At 47.9% G+C, this 24,944-nt stretch overlaps 1 protein-coding gene across 2 annotated transcripts in view; it reads left to right on the forward strand.

The window, feature by feature from the left end:
* The window catches only part of VPS13D (vacuolar protein sorting 13 homolog D), a gene marked incomplete at its 3' end in the record, with an annotated part of 245,737 nt that overhangs the window by 125,445 nt on the left and 95,348 nt on the right, over positions 1 to 24,944 (forward strand). For both annotated transcript variants that reach the window (XM_080692050.1, XM_080692051.1), the window contains exons 52-61: positions 3,226 to 3,349; positions 5,435 to 5,670; positions 9,479 to 9,584; positions 11,512 to 11,675; positions 12,947 to 13,055; positions 16,191 to 16,370; positions 19,211 to 19,327; positions 20,406 to 20,555; positions 21,727 to 21,876; positions 24,004 to 24,100. In XM_080692050.1, coding sequence (XP_080548176.1) covers positions 3,226 to 3,349; positions 5,435 to 5,670; positions 9,479 to 9,584; positions 11,512 to 11,675; positions 12,947 to 13,055; positions 16,191 to 16,370; positions 19,211 to 19,327; positions 20,406 to 20,555; positions 21,727 to 21,876; positions 24,004 to 24,100 — 1,433 coding nt within the window. The remainder of the gene's footprint in view (positions 1 to 3,225; positions 3,350 to 5,434; positions 5,671 to 9,478; positions 9,585 to 11,511; positions 11,676 to 12,946; positions 13,056 to 16,190; positions 16,371 to 19,210; positions 19,328 to 20,405; positions 20,556 to 21,726; positions 21,877 to 24,003; positions 24,101 to 24,944) is intronic.

Below are 24,944 nucleotides of genomic sequence, written 5' to 3' on the forward strand. Positions count from 1 at the left end.
CTCCGTGTTATTTGAACACATTTGGAAGTAAAATTTTAATATTTTGTACTTTATGATCACTTTTCACTGAGAACACCATTTTAGAGGTAGAGAAGTAGGAGTAATTTAACAGTCGATGATCCACAGTGGTGTATCTGTATTTGACTTCTAAGTGTGTTCTGTGATTCAGTGGTGGGCCACTCTGAACTGGCTTCGCCGTGCCCTGGATTGAGAGTTGCATCTGAGCACTGTGCCTTTTGAGCTGTATTCCTGAGAGTTGTTGGAGTCTAAGGCACGCACTTTGGAGTTTAAGGGAGTTGAGTGTGTAGAACTCCAGGGCCCTCATTTCACTTCAGCAGGGCTTTTGTCTGTTGGTATAAGACGTTCCATGTAAGATTCCATTTGGAGAAGAACAACAACAATGACAGAATAGGAGATTTTGTAGCACAACCACCATCTTTTTAAATATTCTGCCTGGGTGAAGGCAGCTCAGATTATTGTGTGAGAATGGGACGCCAATTTAGAAGTCTACAAAAAAGTTACTTTAAAAATGGAAGGAGCAGAGAAAATGGCCTGTACACACACGTCTATATATTTATGTATGTATGTATGTGTGTGTGTGTGTGTGTGTGTGTGTGTGTGTGTATATATATATATATATATTTTTTTTTTTTTTTTTTCCCTTTTGCAGTACTAGGGGTGGAACCCAGGAACATTCTACTTCTGAACTACCCCCCCAGCCTTACTTTTTATACTTTATTTTGAAACGGTGTCTCACTGAATTTCAAAGGGTCTCACTAAGTAGAAGCGGAGGCTGTCATTAAACCACGATCCTCTTGTCTCAGCCTCCTGAATGCTGAGGTTACAAGGGTGCGCCACCACACCCAGCTCGTGCATATATATTTTGTAATCAGTGCATTGTAGTCGTACATCTTAATGGGGTTTGAGATGGTGGAGGCATACACGCACACAGCACCATTTAGCCCTCCCCCAATTCCCTCTCCATTCCCTCCCCTCCCTCCTTCTCATGTTTGGTTAGTGATTGACTTTAAGATGTTTGTGAATGTACCTCATGTGCATTAAGGGATTTCCCTCTTCCTCCTCCCCGTCCCCCTCCGTTAGTTAGGTAGCCTTATTCGCTCACCTACGGTTTCTCCTCCTTCATCTGGAGTTCTTCCTATGACCCTTTTCTCCCTAGTGTCTACATATTAGGGGGAGTATTCAAGTTGTGACTGACAAATCTCACTTAGCATAATGTTATCTAAATCCATCCGTTTCCCTGCAAATGACATAATTTTGTTCTTTATGGCTGTCTAAATAGTTCTTTATTTTTTTAATTTTTTTAATTTTTTTTTTTATTTTTGGTGGTACTGGGGTTCCTGGAAGCCCTTCTTCCTCCGGGCTACACTCCCAGTACTATTTTATATTTTTAAAACAGGGTCTCTTACGCCAGCACGGCTGGCTTCGAACCTGCGCGATCCTCCTGTCTCCGCCTCCCAAGCGCGGGGATTACAAGCATGCGCCACCACGCCCGGCTAAATAGTGCTTTATGGCTGTCTAAAACCCATAGTTCTGTGATGCATTCATCTGTTGTTGGACATCTTGGCTGGTTTCATAGTTTGGCGATTGTGAATTGTGGGACTGTAAGTATAGACATGCATGCATCAGTTTGGTTTCCATTCTTTTGCGTAGTTACCCAGAAGTGATATTGCTGGATTATATGGTAGATGTATCCCGTTCCTCTGGGATCCTCCGTACTGTTTTCCAAAGTGGCCACGCTAATTGATAGTCTCACGACAGTGTAGTAGAGTTCACACTTCTCCACACTCTCACCAGCATTTTTTCCCCCAGAACTACAGATTGAACCCAGCGACATTCTACCTTTGAGCTATACCCCAACCCTCTCCTCCCTCCCTCCCTCCCTTCCTCTTTCTTTCTTTCTTTCTTTCTTTCTTTCTTTCTTTCTTTCTTTCTTTCTTTCTTTCTTTCTTTCTTTCTCTTTTGGTACTGGGGGTGGAACTCAGGGGCTTTTCTACCTCCAGGCTATACACCCAGACCTACTTTTTATATTTTATTTGGAAACAGGGCCTCACTAAGTTTCTGAGAGCCTCACTGAGTTGCTGAGAGCCTAAGTAGCTGAGGCCGACTTCAAACGTGTGTGATCCTCCTGTCTCAGCCTCCCAAGCACTGGGATTACAAGCATGTGCTACCATGCCCGGCTTATTCTTTATTTTGAAACAGGGTCTCATTAAGTTGCAGTTGTGGTAACATGTTGGTTCTCTTAATGGTTTTGTTAAGTTCGACCTTCACTTGGTTGAGGTAGTGTGCGCTGGGTCTCTCTATTGTAAAATTACCTTTTCCTCTTTGTAAAGAGGTCTCACCCACTGGGGGAGAGTATAAGGACAAATATTCTGTTTCCCAAGAACCTTTTGCTCAAAGGTTTGATGGTTCTAACCTGAATCAGCTGTTACATTGGTGATTGCAAAATGGTTATTTTTCTAATTTTCTCATTTCATTTGTTAACTGACTTCTTACGTAAAGATACACTTTTCATCCCCTTCAGTGATAAGGTAAATAAATATTATACATATGTGTTACCTACATACTATTCTTTACACTTCTCTTTCAGAAGAATATCAATTAGTGAATTTTGAAGAAATGAGAGAATTAGAAAACTGCCATTTTGTTGGGCCGGGCATGGTGGCGGATGCTTGTAATCCCCGCATTCGGGAGGCTGAGACTGGAGGATCGCGGTTTGCAGACAGCCTCAGCTTCTTAGTGAGGCCCTCTACAACTTAGCGAGAACCTGTTTCAAAATAAAGAAAAAAAAAAAATAGGGCAGGGGGTGTAGCTTGGAGGTCGAATGCCCCTGGGTTCCATCCACAAAAAAAAAAAACAAGAAAAAAGAAAACTACCATTTTGTTGAGCATGGTGGCACACACCTATAATCATAGTATTTGGTAGGCTGAGAGAGGAGGATCACAGGTTCAAGGCCAGCCTCAGCAGTTTAGTGGGCCCCTCAGGAATTTAGTGATGGCTGGGGGTGTAGCTCCAAGGTAGAGTGTTTGGGGTTTAATCCCCAGTCAGAAATGGCCATTTTGTGTTTATGTAATTGGTGCTGCCTTTGCCGTCTGGTCAGAAGCCCGTGGCCCTGGTGCGGATCAGGGCGCAGGCCTGTTGTGCCTGTGACGGTGCGGCCTCAGCTTGCCCCTTTTAATGCGGCCTCTTTTTTTCCTCGTTCTGCAGGGACACCCTGGGAAAATGCTTCTTCCTACGAGTGGAAATTACCCTCCGAGGAGCTACATACAGGATTTCCTTCAGTGACACAGACCAGCTGCCCCCTCCTTTTCGAATTGACAACTTTTCTAAGGTACAAGAGGAGGCGCAGCGGCTGGGCTGCGGCTTGTGCGGGAAGGCGGAGTGTGTGTCCTGATGGTGCACGCCTCTGATCTAGGCACTTGGGAGGCTGAGACAGATTCGCAGGTTCAAGGCCCGCCTCAGCAACGTAGCAAGACCATCAGCAACTTGATGAGACCCTGTTTCAAAGCAAAAAGTTAAAAGGGCTAGAAGTGCAGCTTGGTGGTAGAATACCCTGGGCTCGGTCCCTACCACCCCCCACCACATGCACACACACTAGCTACTGGCGAAGTACACTTCAATAATGCCACACAGATAGACTCTCTGAAGCCTCACAGCCCTAAAACTTCCTGCCATTTGGAGGTGGTTTCTGCTTGTCATTCCTCCCACGTTTTTGAGGTACGAGGGATTGAACCTAGAGCCAGTCTGCCTCCAAGCTACACCCCTTGCCCTATATTATTTTTTATTTGGAAACAGTGTCTCCCTAAGTTGCTGAGAGCCTTGCTAAATTGCTGAGGCTGGCTTTGAACCTGTGTTCCACCTATCTCAGCCTTCTAAGAACCGGGATACAGGCATGTGCCACCACGCTCAGAGGTCTGCTGGTCCTTTTTGTTTTTAGCCACTAAACTTATTTTTTTTTTTTTTTGGTTTGGTTTTTTGGTGGTACTGGGGTTCCTGGAAGCCCTTCTACCTCCGGGCTACACTCCCAGACCTATTTTTACATTTTTATTTGGAAACAGGGTCTCCAAAGCCAGCGCGCGCAGCTGGCTTCGAACCTGCACGATCCTCCTGTCTCTGCCTCCCAAGCGTGGGGATGACAAGCGTACGTCACCACGCCCGGCCCACTAAACCTATTTTGACTAGAGCGTTTGTTTGACCTGATGCTCTTTGTAGACATCTCATACAGAGAGAGAAGGGAATCAGATTGACAGTGACATTGGGAATGAGTCGTTCTACTCTTGCCTAGAGTGAGCATTTTTATAATTCTTCCAAGTAAAGCCAAAGTGGAAACCACTAGATTCTTTTCTTTTTTTTTTGGGGGGGGGTTACTGGGGATGGAACCCAGGGACATTCTATCTCTGAGGTACACCTCAAGCCTGTCTTAACTCTTTCTATTTTTGAAACAGGGTCTCACTGAGTTACAAAGGGCCTCCTCGACCCTCCAGTCTCTGCCTCCCAAAGCTGGAATTACACCACGCCCAGCTTTTAATCATTAGATTCTATTTTGAATTACTCCTTTGAGCGGGCATGGTAGCACATGCTTGTAATCTCAGTACTTGGGAGGTTAAGATAAGAGGATCACAGGTTCAAGGACAGTTCTAGCAAATTGTGAGATTCTCATCAACCTAGTGAGACCCTGTTTCAAAATTAAAAAAAAAAACAACAACAACAAAAAACCTCACGGCTGAGGAGTGTAGCATAGAGGTAGAATGCCTCTGGATTCAATCCCCAGTCCCACACGCACAAACACAAATTATTCCTTTGAGTAACATTATGTCTTGTAATATATGTTAATTTATGGCTTCTATTTTTTTAGGTACTGGGGATGGAACCCAGGGCATTCTACCTCTGAGCTACACCCCCAGCTCTATTTTTTATTCTTTATTTTGAAACAGGGTCTCACTAAGTTGCAGAGGGCCTCCCTAAGTAGCTGAGGCTGTCCGCGAACCGTGATCCTCCGGTCTCAGCCTCCTGAAGGCTGGGATGACAAGCGCGCGCCACTGCACCCGGCTCTTGTACTATATGACTTTCTGTAGCCAAATTCCAAAATTCCTATTCATTGCTATATTCAGAATGTCTCACGGGAGGGTCAGGGCAGCAAGGAAGCCATCGTCAGGATAGCATGCTTCCCCTGGGTATTTTGGCAACGCTTCTTCAAGCGCTCTACCCAGTAGGGCATGTCCGTGCTCCTTCGGTTAGCGGGCTCTGGGAACTGGTGTGGCGACTAGAGAAGCATTGTAGGAGGTGAGCCGGCCTTCCTCTCGGCGACCCCCGTGGGGTCATTACAGAGGATCCCGGCTTACTCCTCAGAAGTACTCCCTGGCTTTCCCGCAACGCCGCTCTCAATGCACCTCTGTTCTCCACCCTACAACCCCAGGTCCCCGTTGTCTTCACGCAGCATGGCGTGGCCGAGCCCCGGCTCCGAACCGAAGTGAAGCCCAAGGCGTCGCTGGCTTATGCCTGGGACGAGCCCACCCTGCCCCCCTTCATCACGCTGACCGTCAAGGGGGCCGGCTCCTCGGAGGTCACCTGCAGCATGAACGATTTCCAGGATAACCGGCAGCTGTATTATGAAAATTTCATTTACATTGCCGCTACATACACATTTTCTGGGTAATTCTGGATTAAATTACTGTTCCTCTAAAGCAGAAGGTTTTAATTATTTACTGCTTTTAAATGTTGAGCTGTTTCTGGAGAGACCAGGGTACGTAGAGAAAACTTTCTTCATTCTTTACCAAATCCTAGGCTCAGGGTCTAACTTGAGAAGCATTTAGTCTAAATCCTTGTGTTTGGGCCAGCTTAAGATTTATCCACAGAGGCCAGATTCTTCTTTTTAAAGACCTTTCCTGTGAATTCATCCTTGTTTTAACAGCTCCTTTTGCGAGATGTTATTCTTTTATCTCAAATTTGTCTTGTATTAAGGTATTATTTTGCATGTATCCTTTAAACCTTCTTTTTCCTGTTTGTTTTCCTGTTACTTTTTCTTTCCCTGGTACTGGGGTTGAGCCCAGGGGTGTTCTACGTCTGAGCTATACCCCAAACCTGCTTTTTATTTTGAAGCAAGGTCTTTGAGGTTGCCGGGTCTTGTTGCGTGTCCTCAGGCCTGCAGTCCTCTGTCTCGGCCTCTCAAGTCCTGGGTCGTGGTGCACCACCACAGCCAGGTCTTTCCTCTATTTCTTCATCTGTTTTGCCTCGTCCCTCATTTAAAACTGACTGATCTCCATAATTGTTTTTCTTGATTCCACTTCCTTTCTCCACCGAGGACACCGTGCAAGCACTTAGTCGTCCGTTTTGGTATTCGCCTAAAGCCAGCTATCATACCTTAACTTCATAGCGATTCCAGTTGCCTCAGAAATAGAATCTTTACTGTTGTTTGAATAGTTACATTTTGAAAACTCAAGTGAAGAATATCGAGCTGGCTCTAACTCTGCCGTTAGGGCAGCACATGCAAGGTTCAAAATACTGCGTCTTCAAAAAGTAGTCATTCTCCCAACATGCAAATACCGCTTACTGATTCTGTGCTGAGACTACAAGGCCTCTTTTGAGGTTTATTTGTGAAGCAGGGGACGCAGTGCAATCTTTAGCATTATAAACATAAAACACTTGATGAACTAGGCGTTTTTTTTGTTTTTTGTTTTTTGTTTTGTGGTGCTGGGGTTCCTGGAAGCCCTTCTACTTCCGGGCTACACTCCCAGACCTATTTTTACATTTTTATTTTGGAAACAGGGTCTCCTAAGCCAGCGCGCGCGGCTGGCTTCGAACCTGCGCGATCCTCCTGTCTCTGCCTCCCAAGCGCGGGGATGACAAGCGTGCGCCACCACGCCCGGCTGCACTAGCATTTAAAGTGAAGCCCTTTGCACAGTGCTCTGAGTAGCTGGTCTGGGGAGCGATGCTCGTATGTGTATCGGGATCCACGGAACCGTCTCCTGTCTGCGCGTGATCTTCGCATCTGCCTAGACGTCAGATTTCAGGAGCCCCGTGGCTTGAATTGCAGAGATGACATGAGTGTTCTCTCTCTTGCCTGTTACAGCTCCCATTAGTAATGGTGATGCCGGGTGTTTGTTATAACAGAGCCAACAATGTTTGTTTGCCTGTTGTTTGTTGTTTTTAACGATTATGGCATTTAACAGTGTGACCTGGTTAAAGTCTGAAAAAGCAGTTCTGAATCTGGTTGCTAGCCAGGTTCTTTCTGTTCTATGAATTCCAGCGGTTACTGGGCTCTTGAGCTGGAGTGCTCGTGCACGGTAGCGAGCTCAGTGGGTTGAACGGCACGGAGAAGACACGAGGAGAGCCCCTGGGAGTCGTGGGGTGCGGGACCTGAGGGCAGCATCCAGACGCTCGTGGTGCGCTCCGCAGCTGGCCCGGTTTTGGAGTATCTTAGATATTCTTTATCTGCACTCTTGGTGGAAACTAATAATAAGGAAGATTAGGTGTGTTGCTGTTTTTAAAAATTTTGGTATTGAGACAAAATTTACGTTACATCAAATTAGCCATTTTAACGTGAACAGTTCAGTAGCATATAATACATTTTTGATTTTTAGTTTTTGATTTTTGGTTTTTTTACCCTCACCTCTGCCTACTTCCAAAACACTTATGTCACTCCAAAGAAATCCCAAATGCACTGATCAGTGGCTCCTTCCTCCCACACCCAGGCCCCTGCTTTCCATCGTTATGGATTTGCCTGTTCTGGATGTTTCCCGTAGGTGGGGCCATAGTAACCCCTGTGCCTGGCTTTTCCACCTCGCGCAGCGTTTAGAGGCTCGGCCGCGTTGTAGTGGGTACGAGTACTTCATTCTTTTTATGAAAAGCAGCACTTTGACGGCTGATGGATATTCTGCGGTTCGTTTAGTCTGTGTTTTGTTTACCCATTCGTCAGTGATGATCTTTGGAGCTGTTTCCATGTCCTGGCTGTGAGGAGCAGGGCTGCTTTGAACCCCTGTTTCCGGTTCTTGCATGTTAGCACCTAGGAGTAGAATGGCTGGGTTCGATGGTTAGCGTTTTGAGGAACCACCGCACTGCTTTCCACAGTGGCTGGACCATTGTACATTCCATCAGAAACGTACAGCAAGGGCTCTGCTGTCTCAGCCTCTTCACCAACACATGTTATTTGTTGTGTTTTTTCTGTTATACCCATTTTGCTGGGTGTGCTATCTCATTGTGGCTTTGATTTGTACTAACTTTCGTTTTGATGAACATATTTTAATTGTATATTTCTTAGTAATGAATGATGTTGTTCAGCTTTTCATTTGAGTATTTGACATTTATTTATCCTTTTTGGAGAAACATTTTTTCAGGTCCTTTGCTCATCTTAAAATGGAAGTATCTGGCCCGGCGTGGTGGCGCACACTTGTAATCCCAGCATTTGGGAGGCTGAGACCGGAGGATCAGGGTTCACGGGCAGCCTCAGCTACTTAGTGAGGCCCTCTGCACTCAGTGAGACCCTGTGTCAAAATAAATAATAAAATATAAGGCTGGGGGTGTAGCTCAGAGGTAGAATGCTCCTGGGTTCCACCCCCAGTTCCACACAAAAAAGAAAAAAGAAAAGAAAAAGAAAAAAAAATGGAAGCATCTGCTTTGTTTATTGTTGAATTGTAGATGGTCTTTATATGATCTGATATCAGTCCCTTATCTGATATCTGATTTTGCAGATATTTCTCTCATCCTGTGAGTTGTCTCTTGACTTTCTGATGGTGCCCTTTAAAGAACAAGTTGGGCATGGTGGTGCACACCTACGATCCCATTACTGGAGAGGCCGAGACAGGAGGATTGCAGGTTTGAGGCCAGCCTGACAACTTAGCAAGGTCCTCTGCAACTTAGCAAGACCCTGCTTCAAAATAAAAGGGCTGGCGATGTAGTTCAGAAAGAGAATGGCCCTGGGTTCAGTCCCCAGCCACACACACAGACATTCCCGGAAACAACAACAAAAGCAGTGGTTTTCGTTTCCGCGAAACTGAATTCATGTACTCTTTCCTTCTGTCATGGTTTTGGTGTCATGAAGACTAACTTTTAATTCTGAACTTAGCGTACCTTGTATGACATAGGGACTGATGGAGGCAGTCAGTAGGTTACATGAGCCTCCTCCACACACCCTCGGTGGAGCTGTGCTCAGCATTCCTTAAAGCTCAGGGTGTGTGAGGCACAGAGAACACAGAGGGATAGGTCGGAGGAAGGCACTCTGCGCTAAAGTGACCAGGAGAGTGAAAATATTAGTGTGCATCTTCTCACGAATGAATCTCGGGTCTGTAGGACTAGGGGAAATACAACCCTAGTCCTGTGTTGTAAGCCAGGCTTTTTGTTCTATACTTTTTAAAGTTTTTTCTTCTTCAATAGAGTTTTTATGTGTTTACTTACAAATACTTAAATGCACACGTGAATGTGCATGGACCTGTGTGTGTATGTCTGCTCATTTACCGGATCCTAGTTTGCAGGTGGGGACGGGAAGGCCTGTCGCCTCCAAGGCCATTACCTGTGCAGAGCTCGTCCTGGACGTCTCACCAAAGACCCAAAGAGTCATTCTAAAGAAGAAGGTAAGAGAGCTTTCCCAGGCGTGGTGGCACACGCTTGTAATTTCAGTGTTCAAGAGGCTGAGACCGGAGGTTCGCGGTTCATGGACAGCCTCAGCTACTTAGTGAGGCCCTCTGCAACTCAGTGAGACCCTTTTTCAAAAATAAAAAAGACGAAAACATAGGGCTGGGGTGTAGCTTGGAGGTACAATGCCCCTGGGTTCCATCCCCAGTACCGTAAAAAAAAAAAAAAAAAAAAAAAAAAAAATGGAGGGAGGGAGGGAGGAGAGGGAGAGAGAGAGGGCGGGCTTCAGCATTGAATAAAGGCTGTGTAGCCCTGGGAGCTGGTTTGAGATCACCTCACCACAGTTTGTTGGACAGATGAGGAGATGGAAATGTGCGTGGATGCCCTGCTCTCTCTGGGCACTTGCAGTGACTTGGAGGCGCAGCAGAGGTTCCCCTGTGAGGGGTCCTGCTGCCTGCGGGGCTCCCAGTCCTCTCCTGTGTCCACTGGAGGGCTTCAGCCTTCAATTTGTGATTGTCTTTCTCATTATTTTTCCTGTTGTAATACTTCCCTAATCTCCTTAAACCAAAAAAACAAAAAGACCCAAGCTGACAAAATTTCCCTTTTTCTATGCTTCCTGTAAAATCAGCATAAGAAGAAAAAGGATCCTGTGTCAGTTTGGGTTCTTAACAGGGGAGTTTAGGGAAGTGTTGATGCTGAGGGACCTCGATTTACAGCGAAAGGCAGTAAGTAAGACTCAGCCCGCAATGTTAAAAAACAGTCGGAAAACTGGCCATAAGTGGTCAGGGCTAAAAGATGACCAGCGCTTGGGAGCACAGAGGTGAGAACTCACTTTGAGGGAGCGGAGCCCCCATGACCCAGAAGTGCTGTCGCTGTAACTGGCAGAGCTCCTACCTGAGGGCATGTCCGTGATCTTGACAGCTATCACTGGAGCAGAGGTGTCGCTGAAATGGAGCTGTAGGGGCAGTTAGGCCCAGAGCAGAGCAGTGCACCCTGCAGGCCCTGGAATTAGGCTCCGGTGACTTAGATCTTGGCTCTACCACCCCGTCATGCGGCCTCCGGAAAGTCCTAACAGCGTGTCCTGCCCCGGGTTGTTTCCAGAGCTAAATGCGTTATTAAGTGTAAGTCCTTTGGACCAACACCTGGCACATAGTAGATTCTCAGTAAGTATACTTCTAGTAGGTAATGGATTACACAGACTTGTGTGATCGATCGATAAGTCCATTGCTATTTTAACTATTCCCAAGGAGAAATATATATTGAAAATCAATAGAGAAGTAGAGCATAACTTTTGAATACAACCAACTTAACATTTGCATAAAATCAAGTTATACAAATTGGAGATAATCAATATGGTACACGCCATCTATAAACAGCGGACGGAGGAGAGGGCCTCTGGCAAATTGTGGTTGTCCACAAGTTGGAAGATCACCAATGACTAGGTATCAAGAATGTCATCTATTCCTTCCCAAACTGGATCCTTCTTTAAGATCAGGGCACCACAGGTCCCCATCCGAACAGCGGGGATCATGTGGCACCACTAATGTGGGACACGGCAGGCCTTGTGTTCCTAATACTTTAAAAAGGGAGAGAGATCTAAGGCATATGAAAAGGATAAAGTTTTAGAAATTTACAGTATTTGTAATTTGGGGTGTCTCAGTTCAAGAGCTATATGTATATATGTGTATATATATAGGCATACTGGGCATATTTTACCCTAAGTGCCACTTGGGGTTGACAGCAGCTTGAGTGATGTGTTCGTATGATGTGGACAAATTTCCAAGTACACTTGCTGCTTGAGAACGTACCCGGCCCTGGGAGGAAGCTCCCGGAGGGAGCTGGCTGCGACCAACGAGGTGGCCCTGTGTCTCCTGTGACGGCTCTTTCCCATCTTCGTACGCTACCCACATTGATTGTGCCCAACAGGAACCAGGAAAGCGTTCTCAGCTCTGGAGGATGACCGGAACCGGAATGCTGGCCCATGAGGGCTCCTCGGTCCCTCACAACCCCAACAGGCCCTCAGCCACACGCTCCACCGAGGGCTCTGCCATCCTAGACATTGCTGGTCTCGCTGCAGTAACTGACAACAGGCGAGTTTCTAGACTGGGAGCTGGGAGTGGAGATGGGAGGATGTTGGGTCTCAAACCCAGGGTCTCGGGCATGCTAGACACCTGCCCAACAATGACCTCTGCTCTCAGCCCCTCTAGATGACTTTGGTCCAGGCTCAGAGCAAGTCTACAATGAAGAGTTCTGTAAACTCTTCTAAGAATATATATATATATATGTGTGTGTGTGTGTGTGTGTGTGTGTGTGTGTGTGTGTGTGTGTGTATGTATATATATATATATATATATAATTTTTTGGGGGGAGGTAGTTGGTACTGGGGTTCCTGGAAGCCCTCCTACCTCTGGGCTACACTCCCAGACACCAATTTTATATTTTTATTTGGAAACAGGGTCTCTTAAGCCAGCGCGGCTGGCTTCGAACCTGCGCGATCCTCCTGTCTCCGCCTTCCAAGTACGGGGATTACAAGCCAGGCCTGGCAAGAATTTATATTTTTATATTTGTATTTTTCTTCAAATTCCCAAATAGGAGTATTAGAATCTTCAACTTATTTTTTTGCGTTGCTATGATAAGACCCATACCAGTGTTCAGAAATGCTAAATCCCAAAAAAGGTGTGTAGAGGCAAGGGAGGCAGCTGAGCAGCACGGCGCTGGCCTCGCATGCGTGCGCAAGGCCCGGACTCAGTGCTCAGCACCGAGGGAGGGAGGAGGACACCGGGGCCACTAAAGAACTCCGCCAAATGACAGCTATGAAAAGCGAGTGTTTCTTTCCCACAATGTCCAGTCCACTCTTACTCCTGGAAGGGAACAGTTACTTGAGATTTTTTTTTCTGATAATTTGTTAAAACTTTCAGACCAGAACTTTGTAAGAAACTATGAAGTGTGTTTTTATGAACAACTGCCCATTCAAATCAGCTTTTTATGTTTTAGCAAATCATTTTATTTACCCGAGCCCTAGCTTCTCCGTAAAATCATTTGAAACTTTATTTCCAGAAAGATAAGTTTAGGCACAAAATAAAAATATTCAGAAGTAAAACAGAAAAGACGCGGTTGCGAGGCTCGTCGAGTCGCCACGGAGGGGCTTGTGCGTGCGGTGCGGGAGGGGTGAGGACTGGCACGCGCCCGGCACGCCTCGTCCCTCCGCGTTGCTTTCCACTCTGTCCGTTGCGCCCTCTTCACTGAGAGACTCCTAACCGCGGCATCACTGAAGCCAACTGCCCTTCAGGTTTAAGGGCAGAGGATGCAGGAAGGAAGAGACAGCTGACCCAGCGGTCTTGTCGTGTTTCTCTTTGTCCAGATTTGAGCCACTAATGCTAAGAAAGCCCGACCGCAGGCGAAGCACAACTCAGACGTGGAGTTTCCGTGAAGGCAAACTCGCCTGCGGGCTGCACGGCTTGGTGGTCCAGGTCAGTAGCGTTACATCTCCGCTTGCAGCACACAGGGGTTGAGTCTTCTTAGAAACAAAGCTTCAGCTAAGTCACATATGAGAAACTGTTCAGGAAGAAAAATTAATGGCAGAGGACAACATCCTATCTGTGTCTGTTAAGGGACAGTCAACCTTTTTCCGTGCACTTGCGTGCGCTTACATGGGCCGTCTTCTTGGAGCAGAGGTGCGACACATCTATAAGAATGGTTGCCTTTGGTTGGTGGGATATTTTTTTTTTTGTTTCTCTGAGTTTTTTTTTTTCCTTTTCTTTCTGTGACATAAATTACGTGTGTGATTTTTTAAAGGAGAGAAAGTTATCGACTAAAAGTTTAACACTGTTAGCTGGGCTAGCCTGAAACCCGTGAGGTTAATACGATGGTTGCGGCAGTCTCTGTAAAGCGTTCTGAGATGTTGGGTACATGGGCCCTGCACACCCTCAATTTGGTTTATTTCTGCATTCTTAGTGATATCCAAACAAGCATCGAATTGTCATAGCAAATGTCAAAATCAAGATGGCTAGACAATTTCCTCTGTCCTCAACTCAGCCAGTCTGTTCCATAGTAAACTTCAGGTACTCAATAAGCAAATACGTGTTTGGAAAATTACCCAGAGTTTAGATTTTCTGCCAGAAAGGGCTTCCCGCTGGGAATGAGGCCTGGGGTTGGAGATGAGCGGCTCGGAAGGGGGCCGGGAGGGTCAGGCTCAGAGCAGAACAGCAGTGTGGTATGTGTGCGGTTCTGCCCCAGCCTGGGGTTTTACCCCCATAGTAGATGCTCTCACACCAGGCCCTCGCGGGGGAGCCGCTGACGGGGCCCGGCTAGACACCAGGCTTTGCGTTCACACAGTGAGGCCCTGGTCCAGGGCAGTGTGCGCCGCGGAAGGCCTCTGGCTGCTATTTAGTGAGATTTATTTTCTTTATCTCTGTTGCCCTGAGCTTTTTCATCAAAGGCAAGCTGCCTACTTATATGAAGCACACATCTGGAATGGATTTGTGTTTTTCAATTAGCAATACAATTCAGACTTGTAGAGGCAGAAAAGGGCTTGTTATCCTGTGTGGGTTCCGGGGCTGGCCCTGACTTTGCTTTTAGTTGGTGACTGCAGCCCATGCAGTCCCGTTGCTTTTAGAGTGTTTCCTCCCCCAGGTTCCTTGCTGGCATTTGCTGTTTCTCGCATCTGTCTCACGATTTCTCTTGCTTGTGCGTGCCCCGTAGGGCTAGTGTTCAGCGCTACAGAATGTGTCTGGGTCAGGGAAACGAGCGTGGTTCGGTCTCATCATGTTGAGTAAAGTAATCGAAGGCATTAAAACCTTTCCTGACACTACCCTTATTAGGCTGCGCATGTGCTTCCTAAACTTACGACAGACAGGCACACGCCGCTCTCCCTGCACTGAAACCTGTTGTTCAAGGCCAGCTCAGAGATCTCTTTTCATCACTCAGTATTTAGAGTTAAATTAACAAAGGCACCCACACAGCTTCGCGCTTGTCCTCTTGGCCTGTGTCACTTTCCCACCCGTACCCCAGACTCGCATTTCACGGGGCGTGCAGCGGCATGCAGTGCTCTCCAGAGGCCGTGTGGCTGGGCACGGGGCGGCTGTCTCTGCACCACATTGCATTTTAGAAGCGGCAGCCAAGCACTTGCCTTGCTTGTCCAGCCGTTGGCCTGTTTGGTGAGAATCTTAACTCTAGCATTTGCTTTTTATTGGAAAGCAGAATGATAGTGATCATTATTTTACTTTCAAACAGTTCAGTTTTAAACAAACCCTATTGAGATATTCAAAGAAAAAACACTGGCTTTAGGTGCTTTAAAAAAAATTTTAATGGCTAGAAGTTACTACAAGGCAGAATAAAACCAATATATTCTTTTCATGAAATTATCTCATACTACACGTATATAGCAATTCCCCAAATCTGTGCAGAATGACTGTCCATCTTACATAATCCCGTCACTTGTAAAGCTGAGGAAATAGTAATTGTTTTTTAGGAAAAGCAGGTTAGTTTATTCACTAGTAAAGACTTAGCAAGCAAAGCTTTGGGTTTGAGCCCTCAGCACTGAATATACAGGGTTTTTCTTTTTTTCTTTTTATGTGGATCATACTGAAAACGGCACACATTCAGACTGTGCTTGGTGCCCTTACCCCCAGGTTCCCCACCCTCCTCCAACAGTGAGTGTCCAGGCTGACCATGCGACATTCACACTTTTACACATATTCGAATGTAGCTCCTCCATTAATCAACCTCAGCCTTCTTCCTCTCCCACTCTTCCATTCTAGCTCTGCTGAGGTTTCCCCTTCGTTATCTGGAGTCCCCCTGGAATTCTTAATACTCCCTGGTTTGGGCGTATTAGAGTAAACATATGTCTCTTCTCTTTCTATGCCTGGTGATCTCACTTAACATAATGTTCTCCAGGTCTTTCCATCTTCTTAAGAATGACATGATTTTGTTCTTCTTTATAGCTGAGTAGAATTCCATTGTGTGTATTTCCCATAATTTTGCAATCTATCCGTTCATGGAGCCCTAGGTTGGTTCCATATTTGGCTGTCACTCTGATAGGGGCTAATATCCAGAGTATACAAAGAGCTCAAAAGACTCTACACTAGCAAAACAAACAACCCAATCAAGAAATGGGCAACTGAATTGAACAGACACTACACAAAAGAAGAGATACAAAGGGCCAATAGATACACGGAAAGATGTTCAACATCACTGGCCATCAGGGAGATGCAAATCAAAACTACGCTGAGATTCCATTAACTCCAATCAGAGTGGCAAGCATAAAGAAGTCAAATAACAACAAATGCTGGTGAGGCTGTGGGGAAAGAGGAGCTCTTTACACTGTGGGTGGGAGTGCAAAGTAGTTCAGCCAGTATGGAGATGAGTGTGGAGATTCCTTAGAAAACTAGGAGTGGATCCACCATATGATCCGGCTCTACCACTCCTGGTGTCTTTCCAAAGGGGTTGAAATCAGAGAACTACAGTAACATATGCATACCCATGTTCATAAAATGCTTTTTTATACCTTGCCCATGACCTGCAAAAGAGAATTGAGCCCTAGTAACCTGTTTCAAGTGGCGTATTGATTATCAGAGTCTTTGCTTATGCCGTTCAATGTCTTCTAGGCCAAAGGAGGGCTTTCGGGTTTGTTCGATGGAGCTGAAGTCGTTCTTGGCCCTGACACATCTATGGAGCTTTTGGGGCCAGTTCCACCTGAGCAGCAATTCATTAACCAAAAAATGAGGCCTGGTTCTGGAACATTATCCGTCAGAGTCATCCCAGATGGACCAACCAGAGCGCTCCAGGTGATAATTTATCATGAGAACTGATGCAAAATGTCCCTCTCCCTTTACCCATGCTTAGTCAGTCAGCAAACAGCTATTGAACATATTTGTGCCAGGTGTGAGGATATGGCGTCTTCATCTGTAAAATGGGATAGATCTAAGTTATAAAGACTTTATGAGGCTTAGAGTAGAAGTAAAACGTGTCCGACCTTTAAGTACCGGCCACATTGGTAACATTAATGGTCAGACCTGAGGTCCCTGGTCATGTGCTGGGTGAGAGGAGGAGCGGAGGGCGCAGGGGAAGGGCCTGTGCTCCTGGACTGGGAGTGGTGGGGGCGCTTCCTTTGAAAGGTAGTGCTTAAGCCGAGTCCTGGCCGTGGACCGTGGGGAGGGGCTCTGCGCTCACCGAGGAGCCTCTCCTTCAGCATCTGCTTGCTGAGCAGCTGCTGGAGCCAGGCACAGTCCTAGGCACACGCCAGCAGACACGCCGCCGGAGGGCAGGCAGTCAATGGGAAATAAACGTAATGAGGAAATTCTGTCGTATTTGGAAAGGACATTAACGGGGGCCTGCAGGTGGGGGAGTGGCCTCAGCCCAGCTGGCACAGAGCGTCTGGTGAGGAGTAAGGCCAGGTAGAAGCAGGGGCCAGGCCAGCGAAGGCCGGGCGCCCCTGGGCGCTGAGTGCATCCCTGAGGCAACAGGAAGTGGGGTCAGCACGACCAGAATTTATCTCAGACGGTCACCCAGATTGCCATGTGAGACTGGGAGTGGGGCGGCACTGGGATGGAGAAGCACCAGTCAGGCTCTCGAGCAGCCGAGCAGACAGCCGTGGGCACTGAGAGACGGGGAGAACAGAGGCTGATGGCACGATTCAAGAGCAGAGTCGGCCAGGGCTGGTGAGGGGCTGACTCTGGGGACTGGGGAGGGAAGGGAGCCAAGGATGGCCCCAGAATTCTGATTTAGGAGACACGGAGGATGGTAACCCAAACACCAACAGATGGAAACAACAACAAAAACCGACTTGTGGAAGCCAGGCACGGTCGTCCATGCCTGAGATCCCCGTCCTTGGGCGGCTGAGACAGGAAGATTGCAGGTGTGTGGTCAGCCTCAGCAACTTAGCGAGACTCTGTTTCAAAATAAAAAAGGATGAGGGTTTAGCTTGAGGTGGAACGCCCGGGTGTTCAGTCCCCACCCACCCCTCATGCACACAAACACTTCTGGGAAATGAGGGGTTAAATTTGAGACTTGTTAGCAGGGCGTGGTGGCGCACACTTGTAATCTCCGCACTGGGAAGGCGGAGACAGGGGGATCACGCAGGTTTGAAGCCAGCCGCCCTGGCTTAAGAGACCCTGTTTCCAAAAATAAAAAAGTATAAAATAGGTCTTGGAGTGTAGCCCGGAGGAAGAACAGCTTCCAGGAACCCCAGTACCACCAAAATAAATAAATAAATAAATAAATAAATAAATAAATAAAATAAAATAAATTTGAGACTTGTTCGTTAAGGTCACTACGTGTCCATGAAGATGTCTAGAAACCATGGTAAATGTGGTCTGAAGCTCAAAGAGGTCTTGCTGGAGATGGGGATTTTATTTTATTTTATTTTATTTATTTTTTATTTTTTATTTTTGGTGGTACTGGGGTTCCTGGAAGCCCTTCTACCTCCGGGCTACACTCCCAGACCTATTTTTACATTTTATATTTGGAAACAGGGTCTCCTAAGCCAGCACGCGCGGCTGGCTTCGAACCTGTGCGATCCTCCTGTCTCTGCCTCCCAAGCGCGGGGATTACAAGCGTGCGCCACCACGCCCGGCCGAGATGGGGATTTTATTAGTCATACTATATAGCGGGGTAACTAGGAAAAAAGAGCGATGCTAAAACATGATAGAGAACTCTCAGAGACAGTACATCGGACCCCTCAATATCACTTTAAAAAATCTACTCTTTGGGCCGGGTGTGGTGGCGCACGCTTATAATCCCCGCGCTTGGGAGGCAGAGACAGGAGGATCGCACAGGTTCGAAGCCAGCCACGGGCGCTGGCTTAGAAGACCCTGTTTCTAAATAAAAATGTAAAAATAGGTCTGGGAGTGTAGCCTGGAGGTAGAAGGGCTTCCAGGAACCCCAGTACCACCCCCCCCCAAAAAAATCTATTCTTTGTTGTGTGTGGTACTGGAAACTGAACCCAGAGGTGTTCTACCTCCAGGCTGTACCCCATTTTATTTTTATTTTGAAACAGCCTTGCTAGGTTGCTGATATTCTCACTGTTTGCTGAGGCTGTCATTGAACCTGTGGTCCTCCTGTCTCGGCCTCCCACATACTTGGGACTACCACCACCTCTGGCTAAAAACAGTCTACTCTCAAGGCCCAGATGAATACAGTGACCGTGAGGTTTGCGTGTTTGGGCTGAGATCTTATTCCGAGGCGCCTCAGGTGCCTGTTCTACTGTGCGAGCTCTCGGGGCCGAGAGCTCGAGTGTGCTGTGCAGACTTCGAAGCACATTCGCTTCATTAACAATGCTTTGGGAACTCTTCACTTAGAGAGGATTCTTGGGCACATCGTGTCTTTTATGTGTTTGTGGTATTCAGGATTAAGCCCGGGGCATTCTACCTCTAATCTACACCCCCAGCTCTATTTTATTTTTTATTTGGAAAGAGTCTCACTAAGGTTCTGAGCACCTCACCAAGTCACTGGAGGCTGGCCACGCACCTGCAGTCGTCTTGTCTCCGCCTCCCAAGCACTAAGCTTACAGGTGTATGTCCCCACACCGGCCGGCTTTCTAGTGGCCTTTGAGCACACGGTGGGCGTGGGTTAGAATGAACTGCCCTGTTCAGGTGTGAGCGCTCTGTGGTGCTTTGTTTGACTTCAGATAACAGATTTCTGCCGGCAGAAGAGCGAGCGCTCGTCCTACGAAGTGGACGAGCTTCCGGTCACCGAGCAGGAGCTGCAGCGGCTCAGGAGCCCGGACACGGAGCGCGAGCTGGAGGTACGTGCCCCACGTCCCACGTGTATTTCCTGGGTCAATCTGTTGACGTTTAACTCTGCAATTTTCTGTCCTGCGTGAGTTCTAAATGCGGGTTTTGTCTCATTATGTGTACGACTAGCACAGCATGGACGTACTGTGCAAATGACAGCTGTATGTGGAATCAGAATGTACCGTGCTTATTAACGTAAGGTGACAAAGAGGAAGCTAAACAATTTAATTAATTAATTTATTTATTTGTGGTACTGGGGGTGGAACCCAGAGGCTTTCTACCTCCGGGCTATACTCCCAGACCTATTTTATATTTTATTTGGAAACAGGGTCTCTCTAAGTTGCTGAGAGCCTCACTAAGTAGCTGAGGCTGGCTTCGAACCTGCGCGATCCTCCTGTCTCCGCCTCCCGAGTGCTGGGATTACAAGCGTGCGCCACCACACTGGTAATTTGAATTTAAATAGGATTTATGGTAAAGAAAAGACACCACCCCTTATTTTTGTACTTACTAAGGGTTAAAAACACCCACTGTCGGTGTGTGAAGCACTGTCAGGTGTTATGGAAGTGTCTTGAATAACCTGCTGTGAGCTCGCATCCCAGGTGGGGAGAGAGTTTGGGAAACACGTGCATCCTCGGCTGCAGAGTCTTCGGTCCCTCTGCGGGAGGCTCCCCCATGCCACTCAGCACGGCTGGGCGGTAGTGAACTTCCTTGAGTTTCCTGGGAGGTGGCGGCGTGGGAGCCGAAGGGGCCTGGCAGGCCTCTCTTTAGTGGTTTCCATCTGCTCAGAAGTAAAGAGTAGCCGGGCGTGGTGGCGCACGCTTGTAATCCCCGCGCTTGGGAGGCGGAGACAGGAGGATCGTGCAGTTTCAAAGCCAGCCTCGCTGGCTTAAGAGACCCTGTTTCCAAATAAAATATAAAATAGGTCTAGGAGTGTAGCCCGGAGGTAGAAGGGTTCCATCCCTAGTACGACCAGAAATAAAAAAGAATAAGTAAAGAGTAAAGGGTTTAAATCTATCATTTCCTCGCACTCACTGGCCCCCAGAAGCCGTGTTTAGACCATCGGCGGGCCCTACTTTTCCTCCCTTTCAGGTGCTTGTGAGGTTGGAAGGTGGAATCGGCGTGTCCTTGATTAATAAGGTCCCGGAAGAACTTGTCTTTGCGAGCCTTTCAGGAATCAGCGTCCATTACACGCAGCTGGCAACCAGTCACATGCTTGAACTCAGCATACAGGACGTACAGGTAAGGGGCGGGCGAGTTCCAGAGTCCTCAGTCTTCTGGTCTTTATGCTGAGCGCCCAACTGGATTTAGTAGGGAAGTCAGCACTGACTCTCACAGCACTGGAGACCCAGGGCACGTAATGGAAGGGCAGAGGTCCTAACTCTTCCTGCCTGCTAGCTGTGTGGTGTGAGCAAGTAGTCTAGCTTCTAGGAGCTTCTCGGAGCTTCTGTTTGCTTCTCTGTAAAAGGGGGGGAAACCTACTATCTAGAGGGTGGAGAAGGGGCGTGGTAGGTGGTCTCGGGTAGCAGCGGGTGGTCTCTCCGCACCCCTCTCCCCGGGCAGGCCCTGTGGCTGCTCCTCTGGTGAGCCCCCTGACCCGCACGCATGGCGTCCTTTGCGTCTGCTGGGGCTTGGGAGCAGAGCATCCCCGTGCCACAGACTCAGCGCTTGCATCCTCAAGAAGGACGCTGACTTCGGGGTGGGGAACTGTCCCCTTTGGTAGCCACTCGAGCACGGGTTCACTCATTTCAACTGATTCAGTGAATTTGGAGTAAGAGAAGCACCGCAGCGTGGTGGCCAAGATGCGGGCCGTGGGGTCGGGACGGATGGAGCTGGCTTCCAGTGCAGTTCTGTGATGGCCAGTCTGCACGGGCCCTCCTCCCTCCTCACCTGGGAAACAAGGGCGGCCTGCTTGAGGTTTTGATAAGGTGGCAGCAGAGCCCGAGGTTGGGCCACTCTGGCTCCGTAAGCACCCTGTGACTGATGGGCAAGGTACAAGGTGACCAGATGGCTCTCCCCTGGTCATTTTCAGTAATGTAATTTATTTTGAAATTGACAAAATTACATGCACTTAACATGTACAATGCGATGTTTGAAATCTGCATACGTGGCTGAATGGCTAAATGTAGCTAATCGATATATGCATTACCTCAGTACTTGGAATTTTTGGTGGCGAGAAAACGTCAAATCCCTTCTATTAGTGGAATATTGAATCAGGTAGGCCTTCTGTTGTCATTCCTGCAGCTACCACTAATGCTGTTACTGCTGGTCTTTGGTGAGACTGGCGTTGTCCCGTTGCTGTTGAGATGGGGTGGGCTGGCCAGGCGATCCACCTTCTGAGTACTTGCCTATTTGAGGCCGGTGTGAGGACTGAGTGACAGCCCGTTCGTCTGTCTCACTGCCTTCATCCCAGGTGGACAACCAGCTCATCGGCACCACTCAGCCATTTATGCTCTACGTGACGCCCCTGAGCAACGAGAATGAGCCAGTCGAGACCGGCCCTGCCGTGCAGGTCAACGCAGTGAAGTTCCCCAGCAAGAGCGCGCTGACCAACATCTACAAGGTGGGCCGCGTGCGGGGCGGGCGCCGGGATGCGGGGCGCAGGGCTCGGCCCTGTACAGCCGCGGAGGCTGGCTAGGGGATGCCCAGGGGCATCCGTGGTGTTCTCAGTGGCCTTCAGGGCACAGTTGGATAGTACTGAATCCACAGGGGCCAGAGTCTTTATTTAGCAGGGTGAAATCTCTGTAGGCAAATGTGATACCTTCTAGTTTGATCAGGTCTACTACAAAAAATAGAGTACTCCAGCCTGGCATGGTGGCGCACCTGTAATCCTAGTACTCAGGAGGCTGAGACGGGAAAATCACAGGTTCAAAGACAGCCTTAGCGATTTAGTGAGACTGTTTCAAAATAAAAAATAAAATAGCATTAGCGGGTAGAATGTCCCTGGGTTCAATCTTCAGTACTACAAAAAAAAAAAAGGAAGAAAAGAAAAAAGAATAGTCTAAACCGGGCTTGGTGCCACATGCCAATAATCCTAATACTTGGAAGACGGAGACAGAAGGAACACAGGTTTGAGGTCGGTGTGCAGTAACTTACCAAGGCCCTGTTTCAAAAAAAATAGCCGGGCGTGGTGGCGCACGCTTGTAATCCCAGCACTTGGGAGGCTGAGACAGGAGGATCGCACGGGTTCGAAGCCAGCCTCAGCTACTTAGTGCGGCTCTCAGCAACTTAGTGAGACCCTGTTTCCAAATAAAATTTAAAATAGGTCTAGGAGTATAGCCCGGAGGTAGAAAGCCTCTGGGTTCCACTCCCAGTGCCAATAAATAAATAAATTAAATAAATAAATAAGGATAGAGATATAGCTCAGAGGTAAAATACCCCTGGGTTTAATCCCCAGCACCATAGGAAAAAGAAAACAATGATACAGGCATCCTGCAGCATAAGCTACTATGCTGCTTAGTAAGAACAGATCATTCAAGAGTGACAAACTCACACAGGGCGGTGGTGCGCACTTGTCATCCTGGCATTCGAGAGGCTGAGACAGGAGGCTCGTGGTTCCTGGCCAGCCTCAGCTACTTAGTGAAGTTCTTTGCAACTCAGACCCTGTTTCAAAATAAAGAATGAAAAAGTCGGGCGCGGTGGCACACGCTTGTCATCCCCGCACTCGGGAGGCGGAGACAGGAGGATCGCGCAGGTTCGAAGCCAGCCGCGCTGGCTTAAGAGACCCTGTTTCCAAATAAAAATATTAAAAAATAGGTCTGGGAGTGTAGCCCGGAGGTAGAAGGGCTTCCAGGAACCCCAGTACCACAAAAAAAAAAAAAAAAAAAAAGAATGAAAATAGGGCTGGGGTGTAGCTCGGAGGTAGAATGCTCCTGGGTCCCATCCCTAGTTCCGCCAAAAAAAATAAGTGACAAACTCAGCTGGGTATGGTGGCGCATGTCTGTAATTTCAGTACTGGGGAGGCTGGGACAGGACAATCGCAGGTTCCAGGCCGGCCTCAGCCACTTAACAAGACTCTCAGCAACCTAGGGAGTTTGTTGGAAAACAAAACAAAACAAATTTTAAATGACTGAGGGTGTATGTAGCTCAGAAACAGATCAGCCCTGGGTTCATTCCCCAGGACAGGGAGGAAGGAAGGAGAGAGGGAGGGAGGGAGGAAAAACTCTCTAGAAGAGACCCCATTATTAGGTCAGCCATTATGGCAGCAAACTCAGGGACAGTGGGAGCCCAGTAAGAGATCGCTTCCTTTCTCTCCGGCCCTGTCACCAGTGCCAATGGGGCCAAGCCTCCTGTAGCCCTCAGCCGCAGCGCAGCCATGTGGAGCCTTAGAAGAGCTGCTCTCCTTCTGAGCACGGTGCCCTAAAGTCACCACCACAGTGCACCGTGCGCAGTCCTGCCAGCAGCACCTGTTGCCCTGGGAGCCACCAGTAGGTCAGCAAATCGTCCACCAAATGCCCGGAGTTTTGGGTTAATCATAACAAGGTAGAGAGGGAGAAACCAGAAATAATGTGGTACAGAAACCGTGTCACATCTGCGGAGCTATTCTTTCTTGCTTTGAGACCCTTCTGCCTCGGCCTCCCAGGTGGCTGGGACTACGGGTGCCACCATGCCCGGCTTCCTCGGGCCTTCCTGTTGGCACAAGTGCAAGTCCTCTGTGTTCCCCTACCAACCAGGACTTGTTTCTGTCTAGCATCTGATGGTCACGGCGCAGAGGTTCACAGTGCAGATCGAGGAGAAGCTGCTCCTCAAGCTTCTAAGTTTCTTTGGCTACGACCAGGCAGAATCAGGTAAGTAAGGCTGAGCGTTCTAGGGTGGCGAATGGCCTTGGCCCCAGATGCTGTGTTTTACTCTGTAAAAGTAGCTGCCCCCGGATGCCTGCCAGGCCCCGCGCTCGGCACCTGAGCTGCCAAGCGGAGCTGCGCGTCTCACCTGCTCACTGCCAGACACTCGCCTGCGGTGTGAGCTGCGTCCGTGCACGAGGACGGGTCTCGGCCCAGGATACCCAGGGCTAAGCTGTCAGAAAGCCGTACACGAGTCTCTGTGCTGCGCGCTTTTTTATTCATCCGCTCTAGAACAGCAGAAATGATGGCAGTCATTCAGAAACCACTTTGTTTCCCAACCTTTGCTTATTACACAGACTCGGGGCCAAGAATCCCAAGTCCCTTCGGCAGTTCCCTTGGTTTAGTCAAGAGAAAAAAAAAAACTACCCTCAGTTCATGGTCTTTTGACATCCGTACCCTGTGCTGGCTGTAATTACGAAGGTTTCTGATCACATCACTCTCTTCTCTGGGTAGGGGAGTAAAATCAGCTATTGAGAACCCTAAATTTCTAGCAGTCTGCATTGCTTAGAAATAATAACTCGGCCGCTGTCTCGTTATGTTAGATTCCTCACCCGCATCTTTTCTTCTTTTAGGTAGATTTTTGGGGGCTGAGGTTAGAAAGAAGTTATAATGTGCAGTCTTTGAAGCCTAAACTAACTATTGAGCCTAAAGAAACGATAAGAAAGACTTTTATGTTTTATTTCCCTGTGTTGGCTTGAGGGGGAAACTCACTGGTGGAATGTATTTACATACACAAAATGCAAAAATCAGTATTTTTGTTCCTTTTACACTGAATTTAGAATTCAGCTCT

The sequence above is a fragment of the Muscardinus avellanarius genome (genome assembly GCF_963383645.1).
Source record: "Muscardinus avellanarius genome assembly, chromosome: 3".
NCBI classification, from domain to species: domain Eukaryota; kingdom Metazoa; phylum Chordata; class Mammalia; order Rodentia; family Gliridae; genus Muscardinus; species Muscardinus avellanarius.